This window comes from Salmo trutta, chromosome 7 (assembly GCF_901001165.1).
Source record: "Salmo trutta chromosome 7, fSalTru1.1, whole genome shotgun sequence".
Classification (NCBI taxonomy): Eukaryota; Metazoa; Chordata; class Actinopteri; order Salmoniformes; family Salmonidae; genus Salmo; species Salmo trutta.
This window is the reverse complement of record NC_042963.1, coordinates 56,634,815-56,657,567: the sequence shown is the minus strand read 5'-3', so window position 1 is coordinate 56,657,567 and position 22,753 is coordinate 56,634,815. Positions and strand designations below refer to the sequence as shown.

Sequence of the window (22,753 nt, the reverse complement as noted above, 5' to 3'; positions counted from 1 at the left end):
TGATGTCCCTGATGTGGCCTGTTTTCCGAGCCCTGTTGAGAATTCCCCGATGGGTTATAGGTCTCAACCTGTACTTCAACGCAGGGGGATCAGTCCCATTTCCTTTGTGTTAGGATATGACAGGGGCCAACAGCCATTTCTGTGAGATCATTTCTGGTAAATGAAGGATCTGTCAGGACCAGTCTACGCTCATAGCTCCCCTATAATTTAAGCAGGTCATGTCACAGCATGTGAAACATTTAAATGTCATCAAATTGTCTTCTCTCTCTGCACACACTGGTTCTCACAAACGTATTCCTCTGGGACAGGATGCAGCATCAGTCTATCTGGACTATAAATGCACTTTGTTTATGTCCCCATGTATATTTGTATATTTGTAGCTGCTGTACAAATATGTTTTAGAACCATGACAATATCAATATGTATGTTATAGAACAATAACAATATGTATTTTACAGAACAACAACAATATGTATGTTATACAACAATAACAATAACAATATATATGTTATAGAACAATAACAATATGTATGTTGTAGAACAACAACAATAACAATATGTATATTATAGAACAACAACAATAACAATATGTATGTTATAGAATAACAACAATAACAATATGTATGTTGTAGAACAATAACAATATGTATGTTGTAGAACAATAACAATATGTATGTTGTAGAAAAATAACAATAACAATATGTATGTTGTAGAACAATAACAATAACAATAACTATGTTATAGAACAATAACAATAACAATAAGTATGTTGTAGAACAATAACAATAACAATAACTATGTTATAGAACAATAACAATAACAATAAGTATGTTATAGAACAACGACAATAACAATGACTATGTTATAGAACAATAACAATATGTATGTTATAGAACAACAACAATAACAATATATATGTTATAGAACAATAACAATATATATGTTATAGAACAATAACAATATATATATTATAGAACAACAACAATAACAATATGTATGTTTTAGAACAATAATAAAAATGTGTTTGTTAATATGTATTGGACATTAAATTACATTTCTATTGAAAAACATAATGTAGTTTTAGATATTTCTAGTTTAAACACAAACCTGTATGTCCTGTCAGTTTCACTATAGATAAGATAACAGAGACACCATAAGGTCATAAGGTCACTGCTCTCTGTCTCTGTGTCTGTCTCTCTCTGGGATTCACTTTCACTTTCACAGCAACAGTTATGAAGGCGCTGTCTGTCTCTCAGGGCTTCACTTTCACAGCAACAGTTATGAAGGCGCTGTCTGTCTCTCAGGGCTTCACTTTCACAGCAACAGTTATGAAGGCACTGTCTGTCTCTCAGGGCTTCACTTTCACAGCAACAGTTATGAAGGTGCTGTCTGTCTCTCTGGGCTTCACTTTCACAGCAACAGTTATGAAGGCGCTGTCTGTCTCTCAGGGCTTCACTGTCACAGCAACAGTTATGAAGGCGCTGTCTGTCTCTCAGGGCTTCACTGTCACAGCAACAGTTATGAAGGCGCTGTCTGTCTCTCTCTGGGCTTCACTTTCACAGCAACAGTTATGAAGGCGATGTCTGTCTCTCTCAGGGCTTCACTGTCATAGCAACAGTTATTAAGGCACCGTCTGTCTCTTTAATTGTGCTTTATTTCAACTTGTCTGAAGTAATACATCCAATGGAATAGCCCCGATGCTAATCCCGCCCCTCCGGCGCTACAGGCTTGCTCACATGCTCAAAGTATTTGAAAGAAAACAAATGCTATTTGCACCCAGGTCAGGCTGGTGTGATGCAGGTACTGCATCAGTATTGTTGTCCTCCTGACTGTCGGGTAACCAATGACAACCAGGTCAGAATATAGCTGATCACGTGTTGGTGTAATGGGTGGTGTGTCTGTGTGTGTGTGTGTGTGTCTGTGTGTGTGTCTGTGTGTGTGTCTGTGTCTGTGTCTGTGTCTGTGTCTGTGTCTGTGTGTGTGTGTGTCTGTGTGTCTGTGTGTGTGTGCTTGTGTGTGTGTGTGTGTGTGTGTGTGTGTGTGTGTGTGTGTGCTTGTGTGTGTGTGTGTGTGTGTGTGTGTGTGTGTGTGCTTGTGTGTGTGTGTGTGTGTGTGTGTGTGTGTGTGTGTGTGTGTGTGTGTGTGTGTGTGTGTGTGTGTGTGTGTGTGTGTGCGCAGGCGTGCATGTGTGTGAGTAAACAGGAACCTGAGTTGTTGGTATTGTATAATTTATGCAGAAGGTACAGTTAGTTAGTTTAAATTATTAGGTATTATTATGACAAGAGATACCCTTCCTCTTACTGCTGCTCTGTCTGGGCCTGATTCAGACTTAGACTTACCGTATGCAGGTGCGTAATGGCCTTTGCAGTCGTGGATCCCTTGCACACGCTGAATACATGTAATTCAACTACTGAAAACCCTCCCACTTGCTGACCAACAGATTTTCTCATGGAAGTTTTCATTCAATAGGGTTTTCAGTATATGTATCTAAAGCCGTCCCTTTAAATTTGGTGTACCTTTAATTTGAATTTTCTTGACAGACTCACTAAAATATATGGAGAGTACGGTTCAGAATATTACGGATCGGTGAAAGAAAGCCGGGTAAATACACGCATAGGGGTCTCCTTTTCAGCACCAATTGTTAGATTAAAAAAGACTCTAATCTTGTATATTATTTAGGGTTAGGAAAGTATTTATGAATAATATATATATATTTTTAACTATTTGGAGTGCCCGACAAAACAAAATACAGTGGTTTGATTCTTCAATATTTAATTGTTCAATCCACGAAATATTGAAAGATGAGAAGTGTACAATTAGGGGATGACCAGTAGTCGTATAAATCTACCCTGATCATCCTAACTAATCACGCAACTGTGATGACTCCAGGTTTAAACTGCTGCGTTCCATAAGGATTCCAATAGGCTACACTCCAAAAGGGTTCTTTGTAAGGCAAAGGCTTTTACCTAGAACCTCATGGTATTGTAGCACCAAAAAGTATTCCTCTGTGGGGACAAACCGAAGAACCCCTACATGGTTCTACTTACCACCGTTTTTTTTTCTAAGAGTGTACATGTCGCAAATTATTGTAATAGGTTAGCCTAATATGATCCACTATAGCAAGCTATCCTCAGGAACAACCACACAAATGTCACACAGGAAAGAAAGGTAAATTAACAATGGAATGGAATGATGCAAATTGTAAGGAAACTAACTAGAGACAGTTATAAATGTCAGGAAACTAACACTAAAGAGACAGTTATAAATGTCAGGAAACTAACACTAAAGTGACAGTTATAAATGTATCTGGGTATAGCTGACGGTGGCTAACGATTAGTGGCTAATGATTAACATGATACAAATTGTAAAAAAATATAGTGAAAAGTCTGGGCATGTAATTTAAACATTCCAGAAATCAACTCGGTAGGTTTATTCTGTGATTTGTGAATGGCTACAGAAGCCTATAGCCTGGATCTCCAAATGTCATCATTGCAAGTTATAAGGCCAACATTTCATCAACTTCACTGTGGAAAAGGTGATATGTTGATATATTTCAGTTTGCTGCCATATGACTGGTTTCACATTTATCTCCAGCAATTATAAGGTCAAATAGATAAAAAAAATAATTTTCTTGTATATTTACAATCCCCTTATCGAAACGGAATGATCATTTACCTAGCTCTTATCAATAGCTCTTATCAAGTTGTAAATTACTATGGATAGAAAATGGTGTTATTTCTGTAGACACACGGTGCGTGGAGAATGGTGTTATTTCTGTAGACACACGGTGCATGGAGAATGGTGTTATTTCTGTAGACACACGGTGCATGGAGAATGGTGTTATTTCTGTAGACACACGGTGCATGGAGAATGGTGTTATTTCTGTAGACACACTGTGCATGGAGAATGGTGTTATTTCTGTAGACACACGGTGCATGGAGAATGGTGTTATTTCTGTAGACACACAGTGCATGGAGAATGGTGTTATTTCTGTAGACACACGATGCATGGAGAATGGTGTTATTTCTGTAGACACACGGTGCATGGAGAATGGTGTTATTTCTGTAGACACACGGTGCATGGAGAATGGTGTTATTTCTGTAGACACACGGTGCGTGGAGAATGGTGTTATTTCTGTAGACACACGGTGCATGGAGAATGGTGTTATTTCTGTAGACACGGTGCATGGAGAATGGTGTTATTTCTGTAGACACACGGTGCATGGAGAATGGTGTTATTTCTGTAGACACACGGTGCGTGGAGAATGGTGTTATTTCTGTAGACACACGATGCGTGGAGAATGGTGTTATTTCTGTAGACACACGATGCGTGGAGAATGGTGTTATTTCTGTAGACACCTCCGCCACACATTCATTTATTTGATCTCCACCTGGAACTAATAGCAGGGTGAATAGCATGCTGTTCTCATGCTTAAGTTCCAGGTCAGAATATATACGTGGAGAGAAAAGTGCATAAAAAAAGGGAATTATGTTCCATTTACACACGCTTAACTCAGGTGGGAATTCCCCCCTAGCTGTCTAACACCTATACTCTCCTTCTATGTAATTGTCAACAACACCTGCCTATGTAAACCATACTTTATGAAGGGACCTACAAGTTATAACCACACTGGACTTTGTATCCAGTCATACTATAATAAAATATTCCAACAAGTTTTACAATATCACTTCCCATATCATTATACTAGTTATGTCAATGTAATTTCAATGTTTGTTACGGGTGTGGTGGTGGTGGTAAAAAACACAAGGCCTCGTTGTTTTGGTGGGCTTCCAAGTGGCGCAGCGGCCTAAAGCACTGCATCTCAGTGCTAGATGGCATCACTACAGTACCTGGTTCAAATCCAGGCTGTATCACATCCAGCTGTGATTGGGAGTCCCATAGGGCCGTGCAAAATTGGCCCAGCGTTGTCAGGGTTTGGCTGGAGTAGGCTGTCGTTGTAAATAAGAATTTGTTCTTAACTGACTTGCCTGGTTAAATAAAAAATAAAAATATTTTTAATGTCAGGTCCTTCCTTAGTGTTGTCTTTAAATTGGATCAGGCTTTGGTGGGCTGATTCAGGTCCTTCCTTAGTGTTGTCTTTAAATTGGATCAGGCTTTGGTGGGCTGATTCAGGTCCTTCCTTAGTGTTGTCTTTAAATTGGATCAGGCTTTGGTGGGCTGATTCAGGTCCATTCCTTAGTGTTGTCTTTAAATTGGATCAGGCTTTGGTGGGCTGATTCAGGTCCATTCCTTAGTGTTGTCTTTAAATTGGATCAGGCTTTGGTGGGCGGTTTAATGACTGTCAGATTTTCCCCTCTCTTTTGTTTTCTAGAACACGGCGGTTCTTCAACAATGAAGTACCAGACCTTCAACCCAGGATTCAGCTCCAAGTCCTACGTCTACACAGGCTCCAGACCTGTCATGGTGAGTTGTAGTCCTACGTCTACACAGCCTCCACACCTGTCATGGTGAGTTGTAGTCCTACATCTACACAGCCTCCACACCTGTCATGGTGAGTTGTAGTCCTACGTCTACACAGCCTCCACACCTGTCATGACAGCCTCCGGGCCTGTCATGTTGAGTGGTAGTCTTCGGCACTAGGTATCACAAACAATACCGGCCTACCAGAACATATTCTTACTCTTAGGAAAATACTGCAGCCTTTACACATCCAGTGGTTTCTGGGTATCAGATAATATGTTCAACGGTTGGTCATCGCCAAATGAAGAGGTAGAGAGACATTATAGACACTGTCTGTTTACATGAACACGTGGCCAGTATACTCTGAGTATGCCCTCCGCAGCTCCCTGTAAATACACAGTGGGAGGGTTTCACAGTGCAGTGTGCCAGAGCCAGTGAGCTAGGTCTTCTCTGGAAGTGTGGTATTTCACAGCAGCTCTGTACCAACCTCTCCAGGACGTAAAGTTCGTTCCACCCTCCAGATTTCTCCACATCTCACAGTCAGAATGTTATCCACCCTCCAGATTTCTCCACATCTCACAGTCAGAATGTTATCCACCCTCCAGATTTCTCCACATCTCACAGTCAGAATGTTATCCACCCTCCAGATTTCTCCACATCTCAGTCAGAATGTTATCCACCTCACGTTAGCATAGCAGATGTCATTAGACTATGACACATTGACATTGTTGAATGAACTTTTCATTGATACATTCATTGATTTCATGAATGTAATCTTTTTCCAGACATATATTGTGTTTTTTTGTAATAGATTCAGCAAATATCCAGTAGATTATTTAAGTACGTCGTTCAGATGACAGGGTAATATAGCAGCAACATAAAGAACTCCAGTAGTGGCCTTGTTGACTGTAAAAAAAAAAACGAAAAAACGAAACCCCAACAATTTCCCATGACTTTACAATTAGCGTTGCACAATGTAGGTGCACAGACAACCACTCCCTTTTATGACAGTGACTCATTGCATTTACAGAATCTAATAATGATTCAACAAGACTTTGTTCCATCGTGCCCCTAAGCTTTCTATTGGAGGTTAGGGTTAAACGTCTTCTTCTTTCTTCTTTTTCTTCTCCTCCTTCCTCCTCTTCTCCTCCTCGTCTCCTCCTTCCTCCTCTTCTCCTCCTTCCTCCTCTTCCCCTCCACCTCCTCCGTCCTCCCCTCCTCTTTCTCCCCTCCTATTCCTCCTCCTCTTGTCCCCCAGGCACCCAATATGCCTCACTACTCAGGCGGTTTCTCCTCCCACTCTGCGGTGGACCTCGGAGGTGGTCAGAGGGTCACCATGGGAGGTGGAGGAAGAGGAGGAGGTGGTGGAAGAGGAGGAGGTGGAGGGTACAAGTACCATGATGACATGCGCACAGGAGGGGGTTCCCTAGGAGGAGGGGGCTACCAGGTAAACATTTTAAGGATACACTTTTTTTTAATGATTTACTGTATTTTAATGATTTATTGTATTTAAATAATTTACTGTATTTTTATTATTTACTGTATTTTAATGATTTACTGTATTTTAATGATTTATTGTATTTGAATAATTTACAGTATTTTTATTATTTACTGTATTTTAATGATTTACTGTATTTTAATGATTTATTGTATTTTAATGATTTATTGTATTCTGTGTACTGTATAAATCTATGTGTACTGAATCTATACCACATAAGAAATATATTTTAATGATTAATTATAATTACTTTACTCTATATACAGTATTTAGTATACAGTAAAAAAAAAAATACTTGAATTAGTGTGTTCCATGGTGCTGGTTTATTTATGTTTTGTTCTACAGGGAGGAGGGGTCTACCGAGGAGGAGGCGGGGGCAACATGAGGGGCCAACAGATGCCCACTGTGATCCGGACTCTGAGCCGTGTCCCTGGGCCAGACCCAGAGACCTCTCTGCGCTCCATGAGGCTCCAGAACCTGCCTGCACAGGTATAGTCATTTATATATTATGTTTTTTTTGTGTGTGTGTGTATTGTGTATTGTGTTAAAGATTTTTTTTTCTTGCAAGTGTTGGTTCTATGTATCTGTATTCTTGATGTCTTTCTACCAGGATTGATGATGATCTGGTTTGATGATTATCTGGATTGATGTGGATGTTGATGATGATCTGGATTGATGGGGATCTGGATTGATGATGATCTGGAATGATGGGGATCTGGGTTGATGATGATCTGGATTGATGGGGATCTGGGTTGATGATGATCTGGATTGATGTGGATGTTGATGATGATCTGGATTGATGGGGATCTGGATTGATGAGGATCTGGATTGATGTGGATCTGGGTTGATGATCTGGATTGATGGGGATCTGGGTTGATGATGATCTGGATTGATGTGGATGTTGATGATGATCTGGATTGATGGGGATCTGGGTTGATGATGATCTGGATTGATGATGATCTGGATTGATGGGGATCTGGGTTGATGGGGATCTGGGTTGATGATGATCTGGATTGATGATGATCTGGATTGATGGGGATCTGGATTGATGTGGATGTTGATGATGACCTGGATTGATGGGGATCTGGGTTGATGATGATCTGGATTGATGGGGATCTGGGTTGATGGGGATGTTGATGATGATCTAGATTGATGATGATCTGGATTGATGTGGATGTTGATGATGAACTTTTATATCCGCACCGAGACAAAATCCTTTGTTCCTGTTCCAGTTCATTGCTTGGCAACAACACTTACTGATTCTGTTTCTGATTCTTGTTCTCAGCCGTCTCCGGTGGCAGCCTGGGTGGCTGCGGACGTCAGCGATGGTGGCAGCCTGGCCTCAGACCGCGATGCCACCTTCAGCCGCCAGCAGTCTGTCTACAGCACTGTTAGTGCAGGAGCCTACAGTTCAGGGACACAAATGAGACAGGCAGGAGGAGGAGGAATAGGAGGAGTGGGATCTATGGTACCCATGAGGCGCTCACTCAGCGGGACACTAGCCCAGAGCGGAGGAGGAGAGATGATGGTTGGTGGAACCCTACCAGAAATTAATTTGACACAAGATTAACACGTTCCATTTGCACGGCATGTGAAATGACTTGATAACCTGTTTCTTATACAATTGAAATGTATTTAGTAACAAACAACGCACTCCTAACTAGCTTTACATGCTGACCACACCGCTCGTGTCGCGTTGCAATAATAATAATAATAGAATTTGGTTCTTTGTCAAAGCAAAGACAGGCTAGAAGGCGTTTTTAACGTTTCACAGTACACCTTCTTCACAGTAAATGTATTTTATTTTATAACGATTGTATTTCTAAGATTGTATTTCTAACAGATTTTTTTTTAATACGTATGTTTCTAACATCCGGTAGGGAGGAGAGGAGATGATGTCGGTCCAGCAGCAGCATTCCTTTAAAGGACCGGCGTTCCGCACCATCAGTAGGATCAACAACAGGAACAACAGGATGTCCATGGGATCCATGTCTGGGGCGTCTACCTTCCCCCCCGGGGGGAACAGCAGCGTCAGTGGGGGGGATGGAGGAGGTGGGTTCGTGATGGGCCAGGTGAGAGTAACGATATGTTACGTTTCATTTAATTTGCTTGTAAATGTATTTTGTGAGGTCAACATACAGAACCCACTATAATACACTATGACAATACAACACACTATAATACACTATGACAATACAACACACTATAATACAGTATGACAATACAACACACTATATATAACACAGTATAACAATACAACACACTATAATACAGTATGACAATACAACACACTATAATACAGTATAACAATACAACACACTATAATACAGTATGACAATACAACACACTATAACACAGTATGACAATACAACACACTATAATACAGTATAACAATACAACACACTATAATACACTATGACAATACAACACACTATATATAACACAGTATAACAATACAACACACTATAATACAGTATAACAATACAACACACTATAATACAGTATAACAATACAACACACTATAATACAGTATAACAATACAACACACTATAATACAGTATAACAATACAACACACTATAATACACTATGACAATACAACACACTATATATAACACAGTATAACAATACATTATTCGGTTACTAGTCCAACGCTCTAACCACTAGGCTACCTGCCGCCCCGATATAACAATAGAACATAATGCAACAGAACAACACTGGGAGGTGAGCCCCCTGTATATTCACATAGCCCATGGTCCATGATGGGCTGGGCCTAATCTGAGAAGTATTTTTAGCAACTACTACACTATCACTATTTTACCTGCCTTGATGTTTTTATGTTGTATTACTATTATAATATTTTTAAATGCTTTAGCGCTATACAAATTCACATGTATAATTGTTATTCATATTATAATTATAAATGTTTAATATTATTATTATTATTGTTATGTATTATTTGTAGGTGTCGTCGGGGTCTCAGGGGAACATGATGATGCAGCAACAGAGACAGGCCTCTCTTCCCAGGACCATGTCTGTCAAGAGCATGCACAGTGTTGGGAAGGGCATGGATATCTACGACGGACAGATGGACATGACCGGCAGCATGGGCAACCTCAGTGGGTAAGACATGACTGGCAGCATGGGGGCAACCTCAGTGGGTAAGACATGACTGGCAGCATGGGGGCAACCTCAGTGGATAAGACATGACTGGCAGCATGGGGGCAACCTCAGCGGGTAAGACATGACTGGCAGCATGGGGGCAACCTCAGTGGGTAAGACATGACTGGCAGCATGGGGGCAACCTCAGTGGGTAAGACATGACTGGCAGCATGGGGGCAACCTCAGTGGGTAAGACATGACTGGCAGCATGGGGGCAACCTCAGTGGGTAAGACATGACTGGCAGCATGGGGGCAACCTCAGCGGGTAAGACATGACTGGCAGCATGGGGGCAACCTCAGTGGGTAAGACATGACTGGCAGCATGGGGGCAACCTCAGTGGATAAGACATGACTGGCAGCATGGGGGCAACCTCAGTGGGTAAGACATGACTGGCAGCATGGGGGCAACCTCAGTGGGTAAGACATGACTGGCAGCATGGGGGCAACCTCAGTTAGTAAGACATGACTGGCAGCATGGGGGCAACCTCAGTGGGTAAGACATGACTGGCAGCATGGGGGCAACCTCAGTGGGTAAGACATGACTGGCAGCATGGGGGCAACCTCAGTGGATAAGACATGACTGGCAGCATGGGGGCAACCTCAGTGGGTAAGACATGACTGGCAGCATGGGGGCAACCTCAGTGGATAAGACATGACTGGCAGCATGGGGGCAACCTCAGCGGGTAAGACATGACTGGCAGCATGGGGGCAACCTCAGTGGATAAGACATGACTGGCAGCATGGGGGCAACCTCAGTGGGTAAGACATGACTGGACACACAATGACAATATAATAGAACAATAGAATAGAATACAACTTTATTGTCCATGTGTAATAGCGAACAACAGAAATTTCACACACAGTTAAGAGGAGAACATGAGGGTCAAGCTGCAGTGCCCCTGGGTGCATGTTGTAGATTACATGTACTGTAATAATATAAATCACATGTTACTGGTCACATGTTACTGGTCACATGTTATTGGTCGCATGTTATTGGTCACATGTTACTGGTCACATGTTACTGGTCACATGTTATTGGTCACATGTTATTGGTCACATGTTACTGGTCGCGTATTACTGGTCGCATGTTATTGGTCACATGTTACTGGTCGCATATTACTGGTCACATGTTATTGGTCACATGTTACTGGTCACATGTTATTGGTCACATGTTACTGGTCACATGTTATTGGTCACATGTTATTGGTCACATGTTATTGGTCACATGCCTAATACAATAGGTGTAGACTTTACTGTGAAATGCTTACTTACGAGCCCTTTTCCCAACAATGCAGAGTTAAAAGTAAGAACAATTAGCATCAAATAAAAAAGGAAATAGTAACACAATAAAATAACAATAATGAGGCGATATACAAGGAATACCGGTAAATCAAATCAAATTTTTAAAATCAAATTTTATTTTGTCATATACAAATGGTTAGCAGATGTTAATGCGAGTGTAGCAAAATGCTTGTGCTTCTAGTTCCGACAGTGCAGTAATATCTAACGAGTAATCTAACCTAACAAGTCAATGTGCAGGGGTACGGGGTAATTGAGGTAATATTTACATGTAGGTAGTGGTAAAAATGACTAGTCAATCAGGATAGATAATAAACAGAGTAGCAGCAGTGTTGGTAGTTGAGGTAATATAATGTAGGTAGTATAAATCAGGATAGATAATAAACAGAGTAGCAGTGTATGTAAAGAGTGTGAAAACGTGTGAAAGTGTGTCCATGTGTGTCTCTTTCCCAATAGCTATGGATTCTGAGATGACTCCTGCATTACTCCCTTAGTGACAGGACTGGTTTGGGTGTGGTACCACAACAGTTTCAGGCTTCACATGTCACACACAAACAGCTGGCGCCTAGCGGTTAGCACAGCGGATGGGGGGGGGAAAACCCCACAGTGTGCTGCTACCTTAAGATCAGTTACCATTCACACAGGCACATAATTATACCGTGGCACTGAAATCTGTGTATCATGTTGACCTGGCTGGTCAGTTAGACTGGCAACATTGATTCAAGTATTACCTCAGTTTACCTAATTAGACACCAGGGTTGAGTTTTACCTCAGTTTGCCTCATTTCAGTGTACTTCCTTTGAATATAATTGACCACAACCCTGTCATACACAGAGGGCCAGTTTCCCGGACACAGGACAAAAAAAACGAATTCATAGGTGATTCTCAATTGAGTAGCCTATGCTTTTCATTCCAGGACTAGGCTTGTCTTGATAAACTACATGACCAAAAGTATGTGGACACCTGCTCGTCAAACATCTCATTCAAAAGTCATGTGCATTAATAGGAGTTGGTCCCCCCTCAATTGGAGTTGGTCCCCCCTCCTTTGCTGCTATAACAGCCTCCACTCTTCTGGGAAGGCTTTCCACTAGATGTTGGAACATTGCTGCTATAACAGCCTCCACTCTTCTGGGAAGGCTTTCCACTAGATGTTGGAACATTGCTGCTATAACAGCCTCCACCCTTCTGGGAAGGCTTTCCACTAGATGTTGGAACATTGCTGCTATAACAGCCTCTACTCTTCTGGGAAGGCTTTCCACTAGATGTTGGAACATTGCTGCTATAACAGCCTCTACTCTTCTGGGAAGGCTTTCCACTAGATGTTGGAACATTGCTGCTATAACAGCCTCTACTCTTCTGGGAAGGCTTTCCACTAGATGTTGGAACATTGCTGCTATAACAGCCTCCACTCTTCTGGGAAGGCTTTCCACTAGATGTTGGAACATTGCTGCTATAACAGCCTCCACCCTTCTGGGAAGGCTTTCCACTAGATGTTGGTCCATTGCTGCTATAACAGCCTCTACTCTTCTGGGAAGGCTTTCCACTAGATGTTGGAACATTGCTGCTTATAACAGCCTCTACTCTTCTGGGAAGGCTTTCCACTAGATGTTGGAACATTGCTGCTATAACAGCCTCTACTCTTCTGGGAAGGCTTTCCACTAGATGTTGGAACATTGCTGCTATAACAGCCTCCACTCTTCTGGGAAGGCTTTCCACTAAATGTTGGAACATTGCTGCTATAACAGCCTCCTCTCTTCTGGGAAGGCTTTCCACTAGATGTTGGAACATTGCTGCTATAACAGCCTCCACTCTTCTGGGAAGGCTTTCCACTAGATGTTGGAACATTGCTGCTATAACAGCCTCCACTCTTCTGGGAAGGCTTTCCACTAGATGTTGGAACATTGCTGCTATAACAGCCTCCACTCTTCTGGGAAGGCTTTCCACTAGATGTTGGAACATTGCTGCTATAACAGCCTCCACTCTTCTGGGAAGGCTTTTCACTAGATGTTGGAACATTGCTGCTATAACAGCCTCCACTCTTCTGGGAAGGCTTTTCACTAGACGTTGGAACATTGCTGCTATAACAGCCTCCACTCTTCTGGGAAGGCTTTCCACTAGACGTTGGAACATTGCTGCTATAACAGCCTCCACTCTTCTGGGAAGGCTTTCCACTAGATGTTGGAACATTGCTGCTATAACAGCCTCCACTCTTCTGGGAAGGCTTTTCACTAGATGTTGGAACATTGCTGCTATAACAGCCTCCACTCTTCTGGGAAGGCTTTTCACTAGATGTTGGTCCATTGCTGCTATAACAGCCTCCACTCTTCTGGGAAGGCTTTCCACTAGATGTTGGAACATTGCTGCTATAACAGCCTCCACTCTTCTGGGAAGGCTTTCCACTAGATGTTGGAACATTGCTGCTATAACAGCCTCCACTCTTCTGGGAAGGCTTTCCACTAGATGTTGGAACATTGCTGCTATAACAGCCTCCACTCTTCTGGGAAGGCTTTTCACTAGACGTTGGAACATTGCTGCTATAACAGCCTCCACTCTTCTGGGAAGGCTTTCCACTAGACGTTGGAACATTGCTGCTATAACAGCCTCCACTCTTCTGGGAAGGCTTTCCACTAGATGTTGGAACATTGCTGCAGGGGGACTTGCTTCCATTCAGCCACAAGAGTATTAGTGAGGTTGGGTGCTGATGTTAGATGATTAGGCCCTGGCTCGCAGGTGGCTTTCATTCATTCCGATCCACGATAGATCCACGTTATAGCGGGCTTGACATTTAAATGTACTTTTTAAATGAGCCGACATCTGCAGCGTTTTTCCTTAAATGAACGCGGTAACATTGCCTTTAAGAGCTGCGTTATCCACCAGCGTGATCAGATTGAGTCCCCGGGACCATAATGATTGATTGTTCTCTTTGTGATTGGACAGGATTAATAACTTGGACATGCTCACGGCGGTGAGGTACCTGAAAGATGACGATGCTGAAACGCAGGTTCTGGGAGCAGCTTATATCCAACACGAATGTTACAACAACAACGATGCCAAGAACGAGGTAATAAGGGGACTTCCTTTTTGTCTGGTTCTCAAATGGTACCCTATTCCTTTTATAGTGCACTGCTTTTAACCAGGACCCATAGGGAATAAGTTGTCCATTTGGGACCCATAGGGAATAGGTTGTCCATTTGGGACCCATGGGGAATAAGTTGTCCATTTGGGACCCATAGGGAATAGGCTGTCCATTTGGGACCCATGGGGAATAAGTTGTCCATTTGGGACCCATAGGGAATAAGTTGTCCATTTGGGACCCATGGGGAATAAGTTGTCCATTTGGGACCCATAGGGAATAGGCTGTCCATTTGGGACCCATGGGGAATAAGTTGTCCATTTGGGACCCATAGGGAATAGGCTGTCCATTTGGGACCCATGGGGAATAAGTTGTCCATTTGGGACCCATAGGGAATAGGCTGTCCATTTGGGACCCATGGGGAATAAGTTGTCCATTTGGGACCCATAGGGAATAGGCTGTCCATTTGGGACCCATGGGGAATAAGTTGTCCATTTGGGACCCATGGGGAATAAGTTGTCCATTTGGGACCCATGGGGAATAGGTTGTCCATTTGGGACCCATAGGGAATAGGCTGTCCATTTGGGACCCATGGGGAATAAGTTGTCCATTTGGGACCCATAGGGAATAGGCTGTCCATTTGGGACCCATGGGGAATAAGTTGTCCATTTGGGACCCATAGGGAATAGGCTGTCCATTTGGGACCCATGGGGAATAAGTTGTCCATTTGGGACCCATAGGGAATAGGTTGTCCATTTGGGACCCATAGGGAATAAGTTGTCCATTTCGGACCCATAGTGAATAGGTTGTCCATTTGGGACCCATAGGGAATAAGTTGTCCATTTGGGACCCATAGTGAATAGGTTGTCCATTTGGGACCCATAGTGAATAGGTTGTCCATTTGGGACCAATGGGGAATAGGTTTTCCCTTTGGGACCCATAGTGAATAGGTTGTCCATTTGGGACCCATGGGGAATAGGTTGTCCACTTATCTGTTTTTTGAACCCTGGTTTGCTGTTCATTTGAGCAATATGAGATGGAAGGGAGTTCCATGCAATAAGGGCTCTATATAACACTGTACGTTTTCTTGAATTTGTTCTGGATTTGCGGATTGTGAAAAGACCCCTGGTGGCATGTCTGGTGGGATAAGTGTGTGTGTCAGAGCTGTGTGTAAGTTGACTATGCAAACAATTTGGGATTTAACACATTAAATGTTTCTTATAAAAAGAAGAAGCGATGCAGTTATGTTTCCCATGTCTGATGTTTCCTTCTTGTGATGTTTCCACTGTCTGATGTTTCCTTCTTGTGATGTTTCCTCTGTCTGATGTTTCCTTCTTGTGATGTTTCCTCTGTCTGATGTTTCCTTCTTGTGATGTTTCCTCTGTCTGATGTTTCCTTCTTGTGATGTTTCCTTCTTGTGATGTTTCCTCTGTCTGATGTTTCCTTCTTGTGATGTTTCCTCTGTCTGATGTTTCCTTCTTGTGATGTTTCCTCTGTATGAAGTTTCCTTCTTGTGATGTTTCCACTGTCTGATGTTTCCTTCTTGTGATGTTTCCAATGTCTGATGTTTCCATCTTGTGATGTTTCCCATGTCTGATGTTTCCTTCTTGTGATGTTTCCTTCTTGTGATGTTTCCTCTGTCTGATGTTTCCTCTGTATGAAGTTTCCTTCTTGTAATGTTTCCACTGTCTGATGTTTCCTCTGTCTGATGTTTCCTTCTTGTGATGTTTCCTCTGTCTGATGTTTCCTTCTTGTGATGTTTCCTCTGTCTGATGTTTCCTTCTTGTGATATTTCCTCTGTATGATGTTTCCTCTGTCTGATGTTTCCTTCTTGTGATGTTTCCTCTGTATGATGTTTCCTCTGTCTGATGTTTCCTTCTTATGATGTTTCCTCTGTCTGATGTTTCCTTCTTGTGATGTTTCCACTGTCTGATGTTTCCCATGTCTGATGTTTCCTTCTTGTGATGTTTCCACTGTCTGATGTTTCCTTCTTGTGATGTTTCCTCTGTCTGATGTTTCCTTCTTGTGATGTTTCCTCTGTCTGATGTTTCCTTCTTGTGATGTTTCCTCTGTCTGATGTTTCCTTCTTGTGATGTTTCCTTCTTGTGATGTTTCCTCTGTCTGATGTTTCCTTCTTGTGATGTTTCCTCTGTCTGATGTTTCCTTCTTGTGATGTTTCCTCTGTATGAAGTTTCCTTCTTGTGATGTTTCCACTGTCTGATGTTTCCTTCTTGTGATGTTTCCAATGTCTGATGTTTCCATCTTGTGATGTTTCCCATGTCTGATGTTTCCTTCTTGTGATGTTTCCTTCTTGTGATGTTTCCTCTGTCTGATGTTTCCTCTGTATGAAGTTTCCTTCTTGTAATGTTTCCACTGTCTGATGTTTCCTCTGTCTGATGTTTCCTTCTTGTGATGTTTCCTCTGTCTGATGTTTCCTTCTTGTGATGTTTCCTCTGTCTGATGTTTCCTTCTTGTGATATTTCCTCTGTATGATGTTTCCTCTGTCTGATGTTTCCTTCTTGTGATGTTTCCTCTGTATGATGTTTCCTCTGTCTGATGTTTCCTTCTTATGATGTTTCCTCTGTCTGATGTTTCCTTCTTGTGATGTTTCCACTGTCTGATGTTTCCTCTGTCTGATGTTTCCTTCTTGTGATGTTTCCTCTGTCTGATGTTTCCTTCTTGTGATGTTTCCTCTGTCTGATGTTTCCTTCTTGTGATGTTTCCTCTGTCTGATGTTTCCACTGTCTGATGTTTCCTCTGTCTGATGTTTCCTTCTTGTGATGTTTCCCATGTCTGATGTTTCCTTCTTGTGATGTTTCCTCTGTCTGATGTTTCCTTCTTGTGATGTTTCCTCTGTATGATGTTTCCTTCTTGTGATGTTTCCTCTGTCTGATGTGGAAAAGACAACTAACTGACTAACCCTCAGACATGCATCCCAGTCGGTGTGTTACAGTATTCCATAGCAGAATATAAGGGACATGCTGTACATTCTTCAATAGTGGTGAAGTTGTTAGTTGCATAAGAACTATTATATATCAACACATAGGCATGCTGCAGGTGTATCAACACATAGGCGTGCTCCAGGTGTATCAACACATTGGCGTGCTGCAGGTGTATCAACACATAGGCGTGCTCCAGGTGTATCAACACATAGGCGTGCTCCAGGTGTGTCAACACATAGGCGTGCTCCAGGTGTATCAACACATAGGCGTGCTCCAGGTGTATCAACACATAGGCGTGCTCCAGGTGTATCAACACATAGGCGTGCTCCAGGTGTATCAACACATAGGCGTGCTCCAGGTGTATCAACACATAGGCGTGCTCCAGGTGTATCAACACATAGGCGTGCTCCAGGTGTATCAACACAGGCGTGCTCCAGGTGTATCAACACATAGGCGTGCTCCAGGTGTATCAACACATAGGCGTGCTCCAGGTGTATCAACACATAGGCGTGCTGCAGGTGTATCAACACATAGGCGTGCTCCAGGTGTATCAACACATAGGCGTGCTCCAGGTGTATCAACACATAGGCGTGCTCCAGGTGTATCAACACATAGGCGTGCTCCAGGTGTATCAACACATAGGCGTGCTCCAGGTGTATCAACTGGCAATCTTGGCGTAGCTGCTTATATAAAAAAGTCTCAACTTTGATTTATGTCACAGTTCAGCAGGCGTTCATGTGATCTAAGTAATTATCGAAGAATATGGTCTTGTTGACGTGACAGACACACTTTTGTTTCCGAGCAGGTATGTATGTAGTAGTTTATCACAGACAGGTATCTTGTAGGACAGGGGTGGGGTAGGCAACCCTGGTTCCTAGAGTGCCGCCGGAAGATCAGGTGTGTGGAATTTAGGTAATCACTGAACTGATCAATTAGCGTAGTTGATCGGGTGTGTGGAATTTAGGTAATCACTGAACTGATCAATTAGCTCAGTTGATCGGGTGTGTGGAATTTAGGTAATCACTGAACTGATCAATTAGCTCAGTTGATCGGGTGTGTGGAATTTAGGTAATCACTGAACTGATCAATTAGCTCAGTTGATCAGGTGTGGTGCCTAAGTTGGAACACAATCCTGCAGTACCCCAGAAACAGGGGTTTGACTACTCCTGTTGTAGGAACTTGTTCTGTTAACTAGCAGCGTTACAGATAGTACTTTATGTATCCTCTTGTTGGAGGGGTAACAGGGTTCACTAACAGTCCCAATGAATTCTATACCCCTTTCCCTTTGGTCTTCACCTCTCCAGACCTGCAAAAACATTGAATGGTTGGGGCCAAGGGGAAAGGGGTAGGGAGTGAATTAGTACCATACGTTTGAGTCCGAACCTTACAGAGTTGTCCCTCTCTCTCTCTCTTCCATCACTAGGTGCAGCAATATAAGGCCATCCAGGAGCTGGTGAGGCTGTTCAACAGTGAGAACCTGGAGGTGGCTCGCTACGCCACAGGGGCTATGAGGAACGTCATCTATGAGAACATGGACAACAAGATGTCCCTCATCGAGGAGGGAGGAATTCCTCAGCTCATCAATGCTCTGAAGGAGAATGATGATGAGCTACGCAAGAACATCACAGGTCAGGACATTTTAAATGTTTGTCATTTAGCAGACTGTGTGATGTGTGCTGTCTGGGGGGAAGGTGGGTGGGGTGGGGGGGGGGAGGTTGAGAACGGAGCGGAAGACACATGTCCATTGTTTGCCTGTAACATATGGACAACAAAGTCATATATTATTGTATCCAAAGAAACTTCCAAGGTAGCCAGGTAAGATACGCTGACAGGCCATTGTTGGAAAAGAGAACGTGTTTGGCCTCCCGAGTGGTGCCGTGGTCTAAGGCACTGCATCGTAGTGCTAGTTCGAGTTCAGGCTCTGTCGCAGCCGGCCGCGCCCTGGGAGACACATGGGGCGGCGCACAAGCGTCGTCCGGGTTAGGGGAGGGTTTGGCCGGTAGGGATGTCCTTGTCCCATGGCGCTCTAGCGACTCCTGTGGCGAGCCGGGTGCAGTTTACGCTGACACGGTCGCCAGGTGTACGGTGTTTCCTCCACCGCATTGGTGCGTCTGTCTTTCCGGGTTAGGTGGGCATTTGTGTCAAGAATCAGTGTGGCTTGGCTGGTTGTGTTTCGGGGGGGGACGCACGGCTCTCGACCTTCGGCTTTCCCGAGTCCGTACGGGAGTTGCAGCAATGAGACAAGACTGTAACTACCAATTGGATACCACGAAATTGGGGAGAAAAAGGGGTAACAAAAAAATTAAAGAAGAGAATGTGTTCTCTCTCAGTAACATACCTGGTGAAAGAACTTTAGGTGAAAGAACTTTAGGTGAAAGAACTTTAGGTGAAATAACTTTAGGTGAAATAACTTTAGGTGAAATAACTTTAGGTGAAAGAACTTTAGGTGAAAGAACTTTAGGTGAAATAACTTTAGGTGAAAGAACTTTAGGTGAAATAACTTTAGGTGAAATAACTTTAGGTGAAAGAACTTTAGGTGAAAGAACTTTAGGTGAAAGAACTTTAGGTGAAAGAACTTTAGGTGAAAGAACTTTAGGTGAAAGAACTTTAGGTGAAAGAACTTTAGGTGAAATAACTTTAGGTGAAATAACTTTAGGTGAAAGAACTTTAGGTGAAAGAACTTTAGGTGAAATAACTTTAGGTGAAAGAACTTTAGGTGAAATAACTTTAGGTGAAATAACTTTAGGTGAAAGAACTTTAGGTGAAAGAACTTTAGGTGAAAGAACTTTAGGTGAAAGAACTTTAGGTGAAAGAACTTTAGGTGAAAGAACTTTAGGTGAAAGAACTTTAGGTGAAATAACTTTAGGTGAAATAACTTCAGGTGAAAGAACTTTAGGTGAAATAATAGGTATGAGGGCCCTGTTTGTCACTCACACCATGGCCTCTCAATCGAGTTGACTCCATGGAAATATAGTGATTAGAACTGGCATTCACATCCGAGTCAACGTTCTGTGATGGGTGGACTGGCGGCCATGTTGAATTGCTGAGATCTGAGGGCTTTTCTCTGCTCTAGTTAACGTCCCTACCTCTCTGTAGTCTATCTTAACTTTTCCATCCTCCTGTCTAGACCGGTAGCATGCCGAGGGTTGAACTGAAACTCTCTATTGGACACAAAGGAAACTCCTCAACACCTAGCTTTCTACAACAGATTCTGGGGTTAAGTCAGTTTGTCAGCCCCGATAAGGAACGTTTGGGTTGCGGTATGGGAGTGGAGAGCTGACGACCCGTTACCCTTTATGGGAACTGAATGATACACATCTATGAAAAGGTGGTGTGTGTGTGTGTGTGTGTGTGTGTGTGTGTGTGTGTGTGTGTGTGTGTGTGTGTGTGTGTGTGTGTGTGTGTGTGTGTGTGTGTGTGTGTGTGTGTGTGTGTGTGTGTGTGTGTGTGTGTGTGTGTGTGTGTGTGGAGTACAGAGTGTATAGGAGGGAGTTGTCTCCACCTGTAGTGTTCTCTCTCTGCCACACCCTGTATGACTCACAGTCCTTGTCACTCTCTCTAGTCAAGCTGTTAGAACAAGGTCATTGTCTGGACCTTTGCCACACCCTGTATGACTCACAGTCCTTTCACTCTCTCTAGTCAAGCTGTTAGAACACGGTCACTGTCTGGACCTCTACACGTTCAGGTTTATTGGTACACAGCCACGGGGAATTGCTGTAGAGAAGAGAGAGAGAAAGGCAGGCTGTAGATTGCTGTAGAGAAGAGAGAGAGAAAGACAGGCTGTAGATTGCTGTAGAGAAGAGAGAGAGAAAGGCAGGCTGTAGATTGCTGTAGAGAAGAGAGAGAGAAAGGCAGGCTGTAGATTGCTGTAGGGAAGAGAGAGAGAAAGGCAGGCTGTAGATTGCTGTAGAGAAGAGAGAGAGAAAGGCAGGCTGTAGATTGCTGTAGAGAAGAGAGAGAGAAAGGCAGGCTGTAGATTGCTGTAGAGAAGAGAGAGAGAAAGGCAGGCTGTAGATTGCTGTAGAGAAGAGAGAGAGAAAGGCAGGCTGTAGATTGCTGTAGAGAAGAGAGAGAGAAAGGCAGGCTGTAGATTGCTGTAGGGAAGAGAGAGAGAAAGGCAGGCTGTAGATTGCTGTAGAGAAGAGAGAGAGAAAGGCAGGCTGTAGATTGCTGTAGGGAAGAGAGAGAGAAAGGCAGGCTGTAGATTGCTGTAGAGAAGAGAGAGAGAAAGGCAGGCTGTAGATTGCTGTAGAGAAGAGAGAGAGAAAGGCAGGCTGTAGATTGCTGTAGAGAAGAGAGAGAGAAAGGCAGGCTGTAGATTGCTGTAGAGAAGAGAGAGAGAAAGGCAGGCTGTAGATTGCTGTAGAGAAGAGAGAGAGAAAGGCAGGCTGTAGATTGCTGTAGGGAAGAGAGAGAGAAAGGCAGGCTGTAGATTGCTGTAGGGAAGAGAGAGAGAAAGGCAGGCTGTAGATTGCTGTAGAGAAGAGAGAGAGAAAGGCAGGCTGTAGATTGCTGTAGAGAAGAGAGAGAGAAAGGCAGGCTGTAGATTGCTGTAGGGAAGAGAGAGAGAAAGGCAGGCTGTAGATTGCTGTAGGGAAGAGAGAGAGAAAGGCAGGCTGTAGATTGCTGTAGAGAAGAGAGAGAGAAAGGCAGGCTGTAGATTGCTGTAGAGAAGAGAGAGAGAAAGGCAGGCTGTAGATTGCTGTAGAGAAGAGAGAGAGAAAGGCAGGCTGTAGATTGCTGTAGAGAAGAGAGAGAGAAAGGCAGGCTGTAGATTGCTGTAGAGAAGAGAGAGAGAAAGGCAGGCTGTAGATTGCTATAGAGAAGAGAGAGAGAAAGGCAGGCTGTAGATTGCTGTAGAGAAGAGAGAGAGAAAGGCAGGCTGTAGATTGCTGTAGAGAAGAGAGAGAGAAAGGCAGGCTGTAGATTGCTGTAATGACTGCTTGGTTAGTTCCTATGAGACTGGCCATAGTGGTAACACACTAGACATGTTTTAGCTAGTTGATGTTGTCATCAAAAAATACGTATTTACCTGTTTAAAAAAAAGATACCAGTTCACCAGTAAACGTAGATGACCAGTTTACAACCAGAAAAGTATGGTATGAAAATGCAATTTGCCCGCTGAGAATCGTGCTTTCTATGGCCGCTTTACTGAGCGTGTCTCTCTGGGTTTTCTGTCAGGTATTCTGTGGAACCTGTCATCCAAAGACAACCTGAAGGAGAAACTAGCCAAGGAGACGCTAGGTGAGCTCACAGAGAGGATCCTGATCCCGCTCTCAGGAGGTGGAGACTCTGAGGTCATCCAGCAGAGCCCCTCTGAGGTGGACATCTTCTGCAACACCACCGGATGTCTCAGGTAC

The 22,753-nt window shown here is 43.1% G+C and overlaps 1 protein-coding gene across 2 annotated transcripts in view; it reads left to right on the top strand.

Moving 5' to 3' along the window:
- Nucleotides 1–22,753, top strand: part of LOC115196574 (plakophilin-3-like) — a 51,161-nt gene that overhangs the window by 11,201 nt on the left and 17,207 nt on the right. For both annotated transcript variants that reach the window (XM_029757417.1, XM_029757416.1), the window contains 9 exons: nucleotides 5,333–5,424; nucleotides 6,680–6,868; nucleotides 7,265–7,408; nucleotides 8,205–8,447; nucleotides 8,800–8,991; nucleotides 9,883–10,040; nucleotides 14,316–14,439; nucleotides 18,817–19,021; nucleotides 22,575–22,749. In XM_029757417.1, the coding sequence (XP_029613277.1) occupies nucleotides 5,333–5,424; nucleotides 6,680–6,868; nucleotides 7,265–7,408; nucleotides 8,205–8,447; nucleotides 8,800–8,991; nucleotides 9,883–10,040; nucleotides 14,316–14,439; nucleotides 18,817–19,021; nucleotides 22,575–22,749 (1,522 nt within the window). The remainder of the gene's footprint in view (nucleotides 1–5,332; nucleotides 5,425–6,679; nucleotides 6,869–7,264; nucleotides 7,409–8,204; nucleotides 8,448–8,799; nucleotides 8,992–9,882; nucleotides 10,041–14,315; nucleotides 14,440–18,816; nucleotides 19,022–22,574; nucleotides 22,750–22,753) is intronic.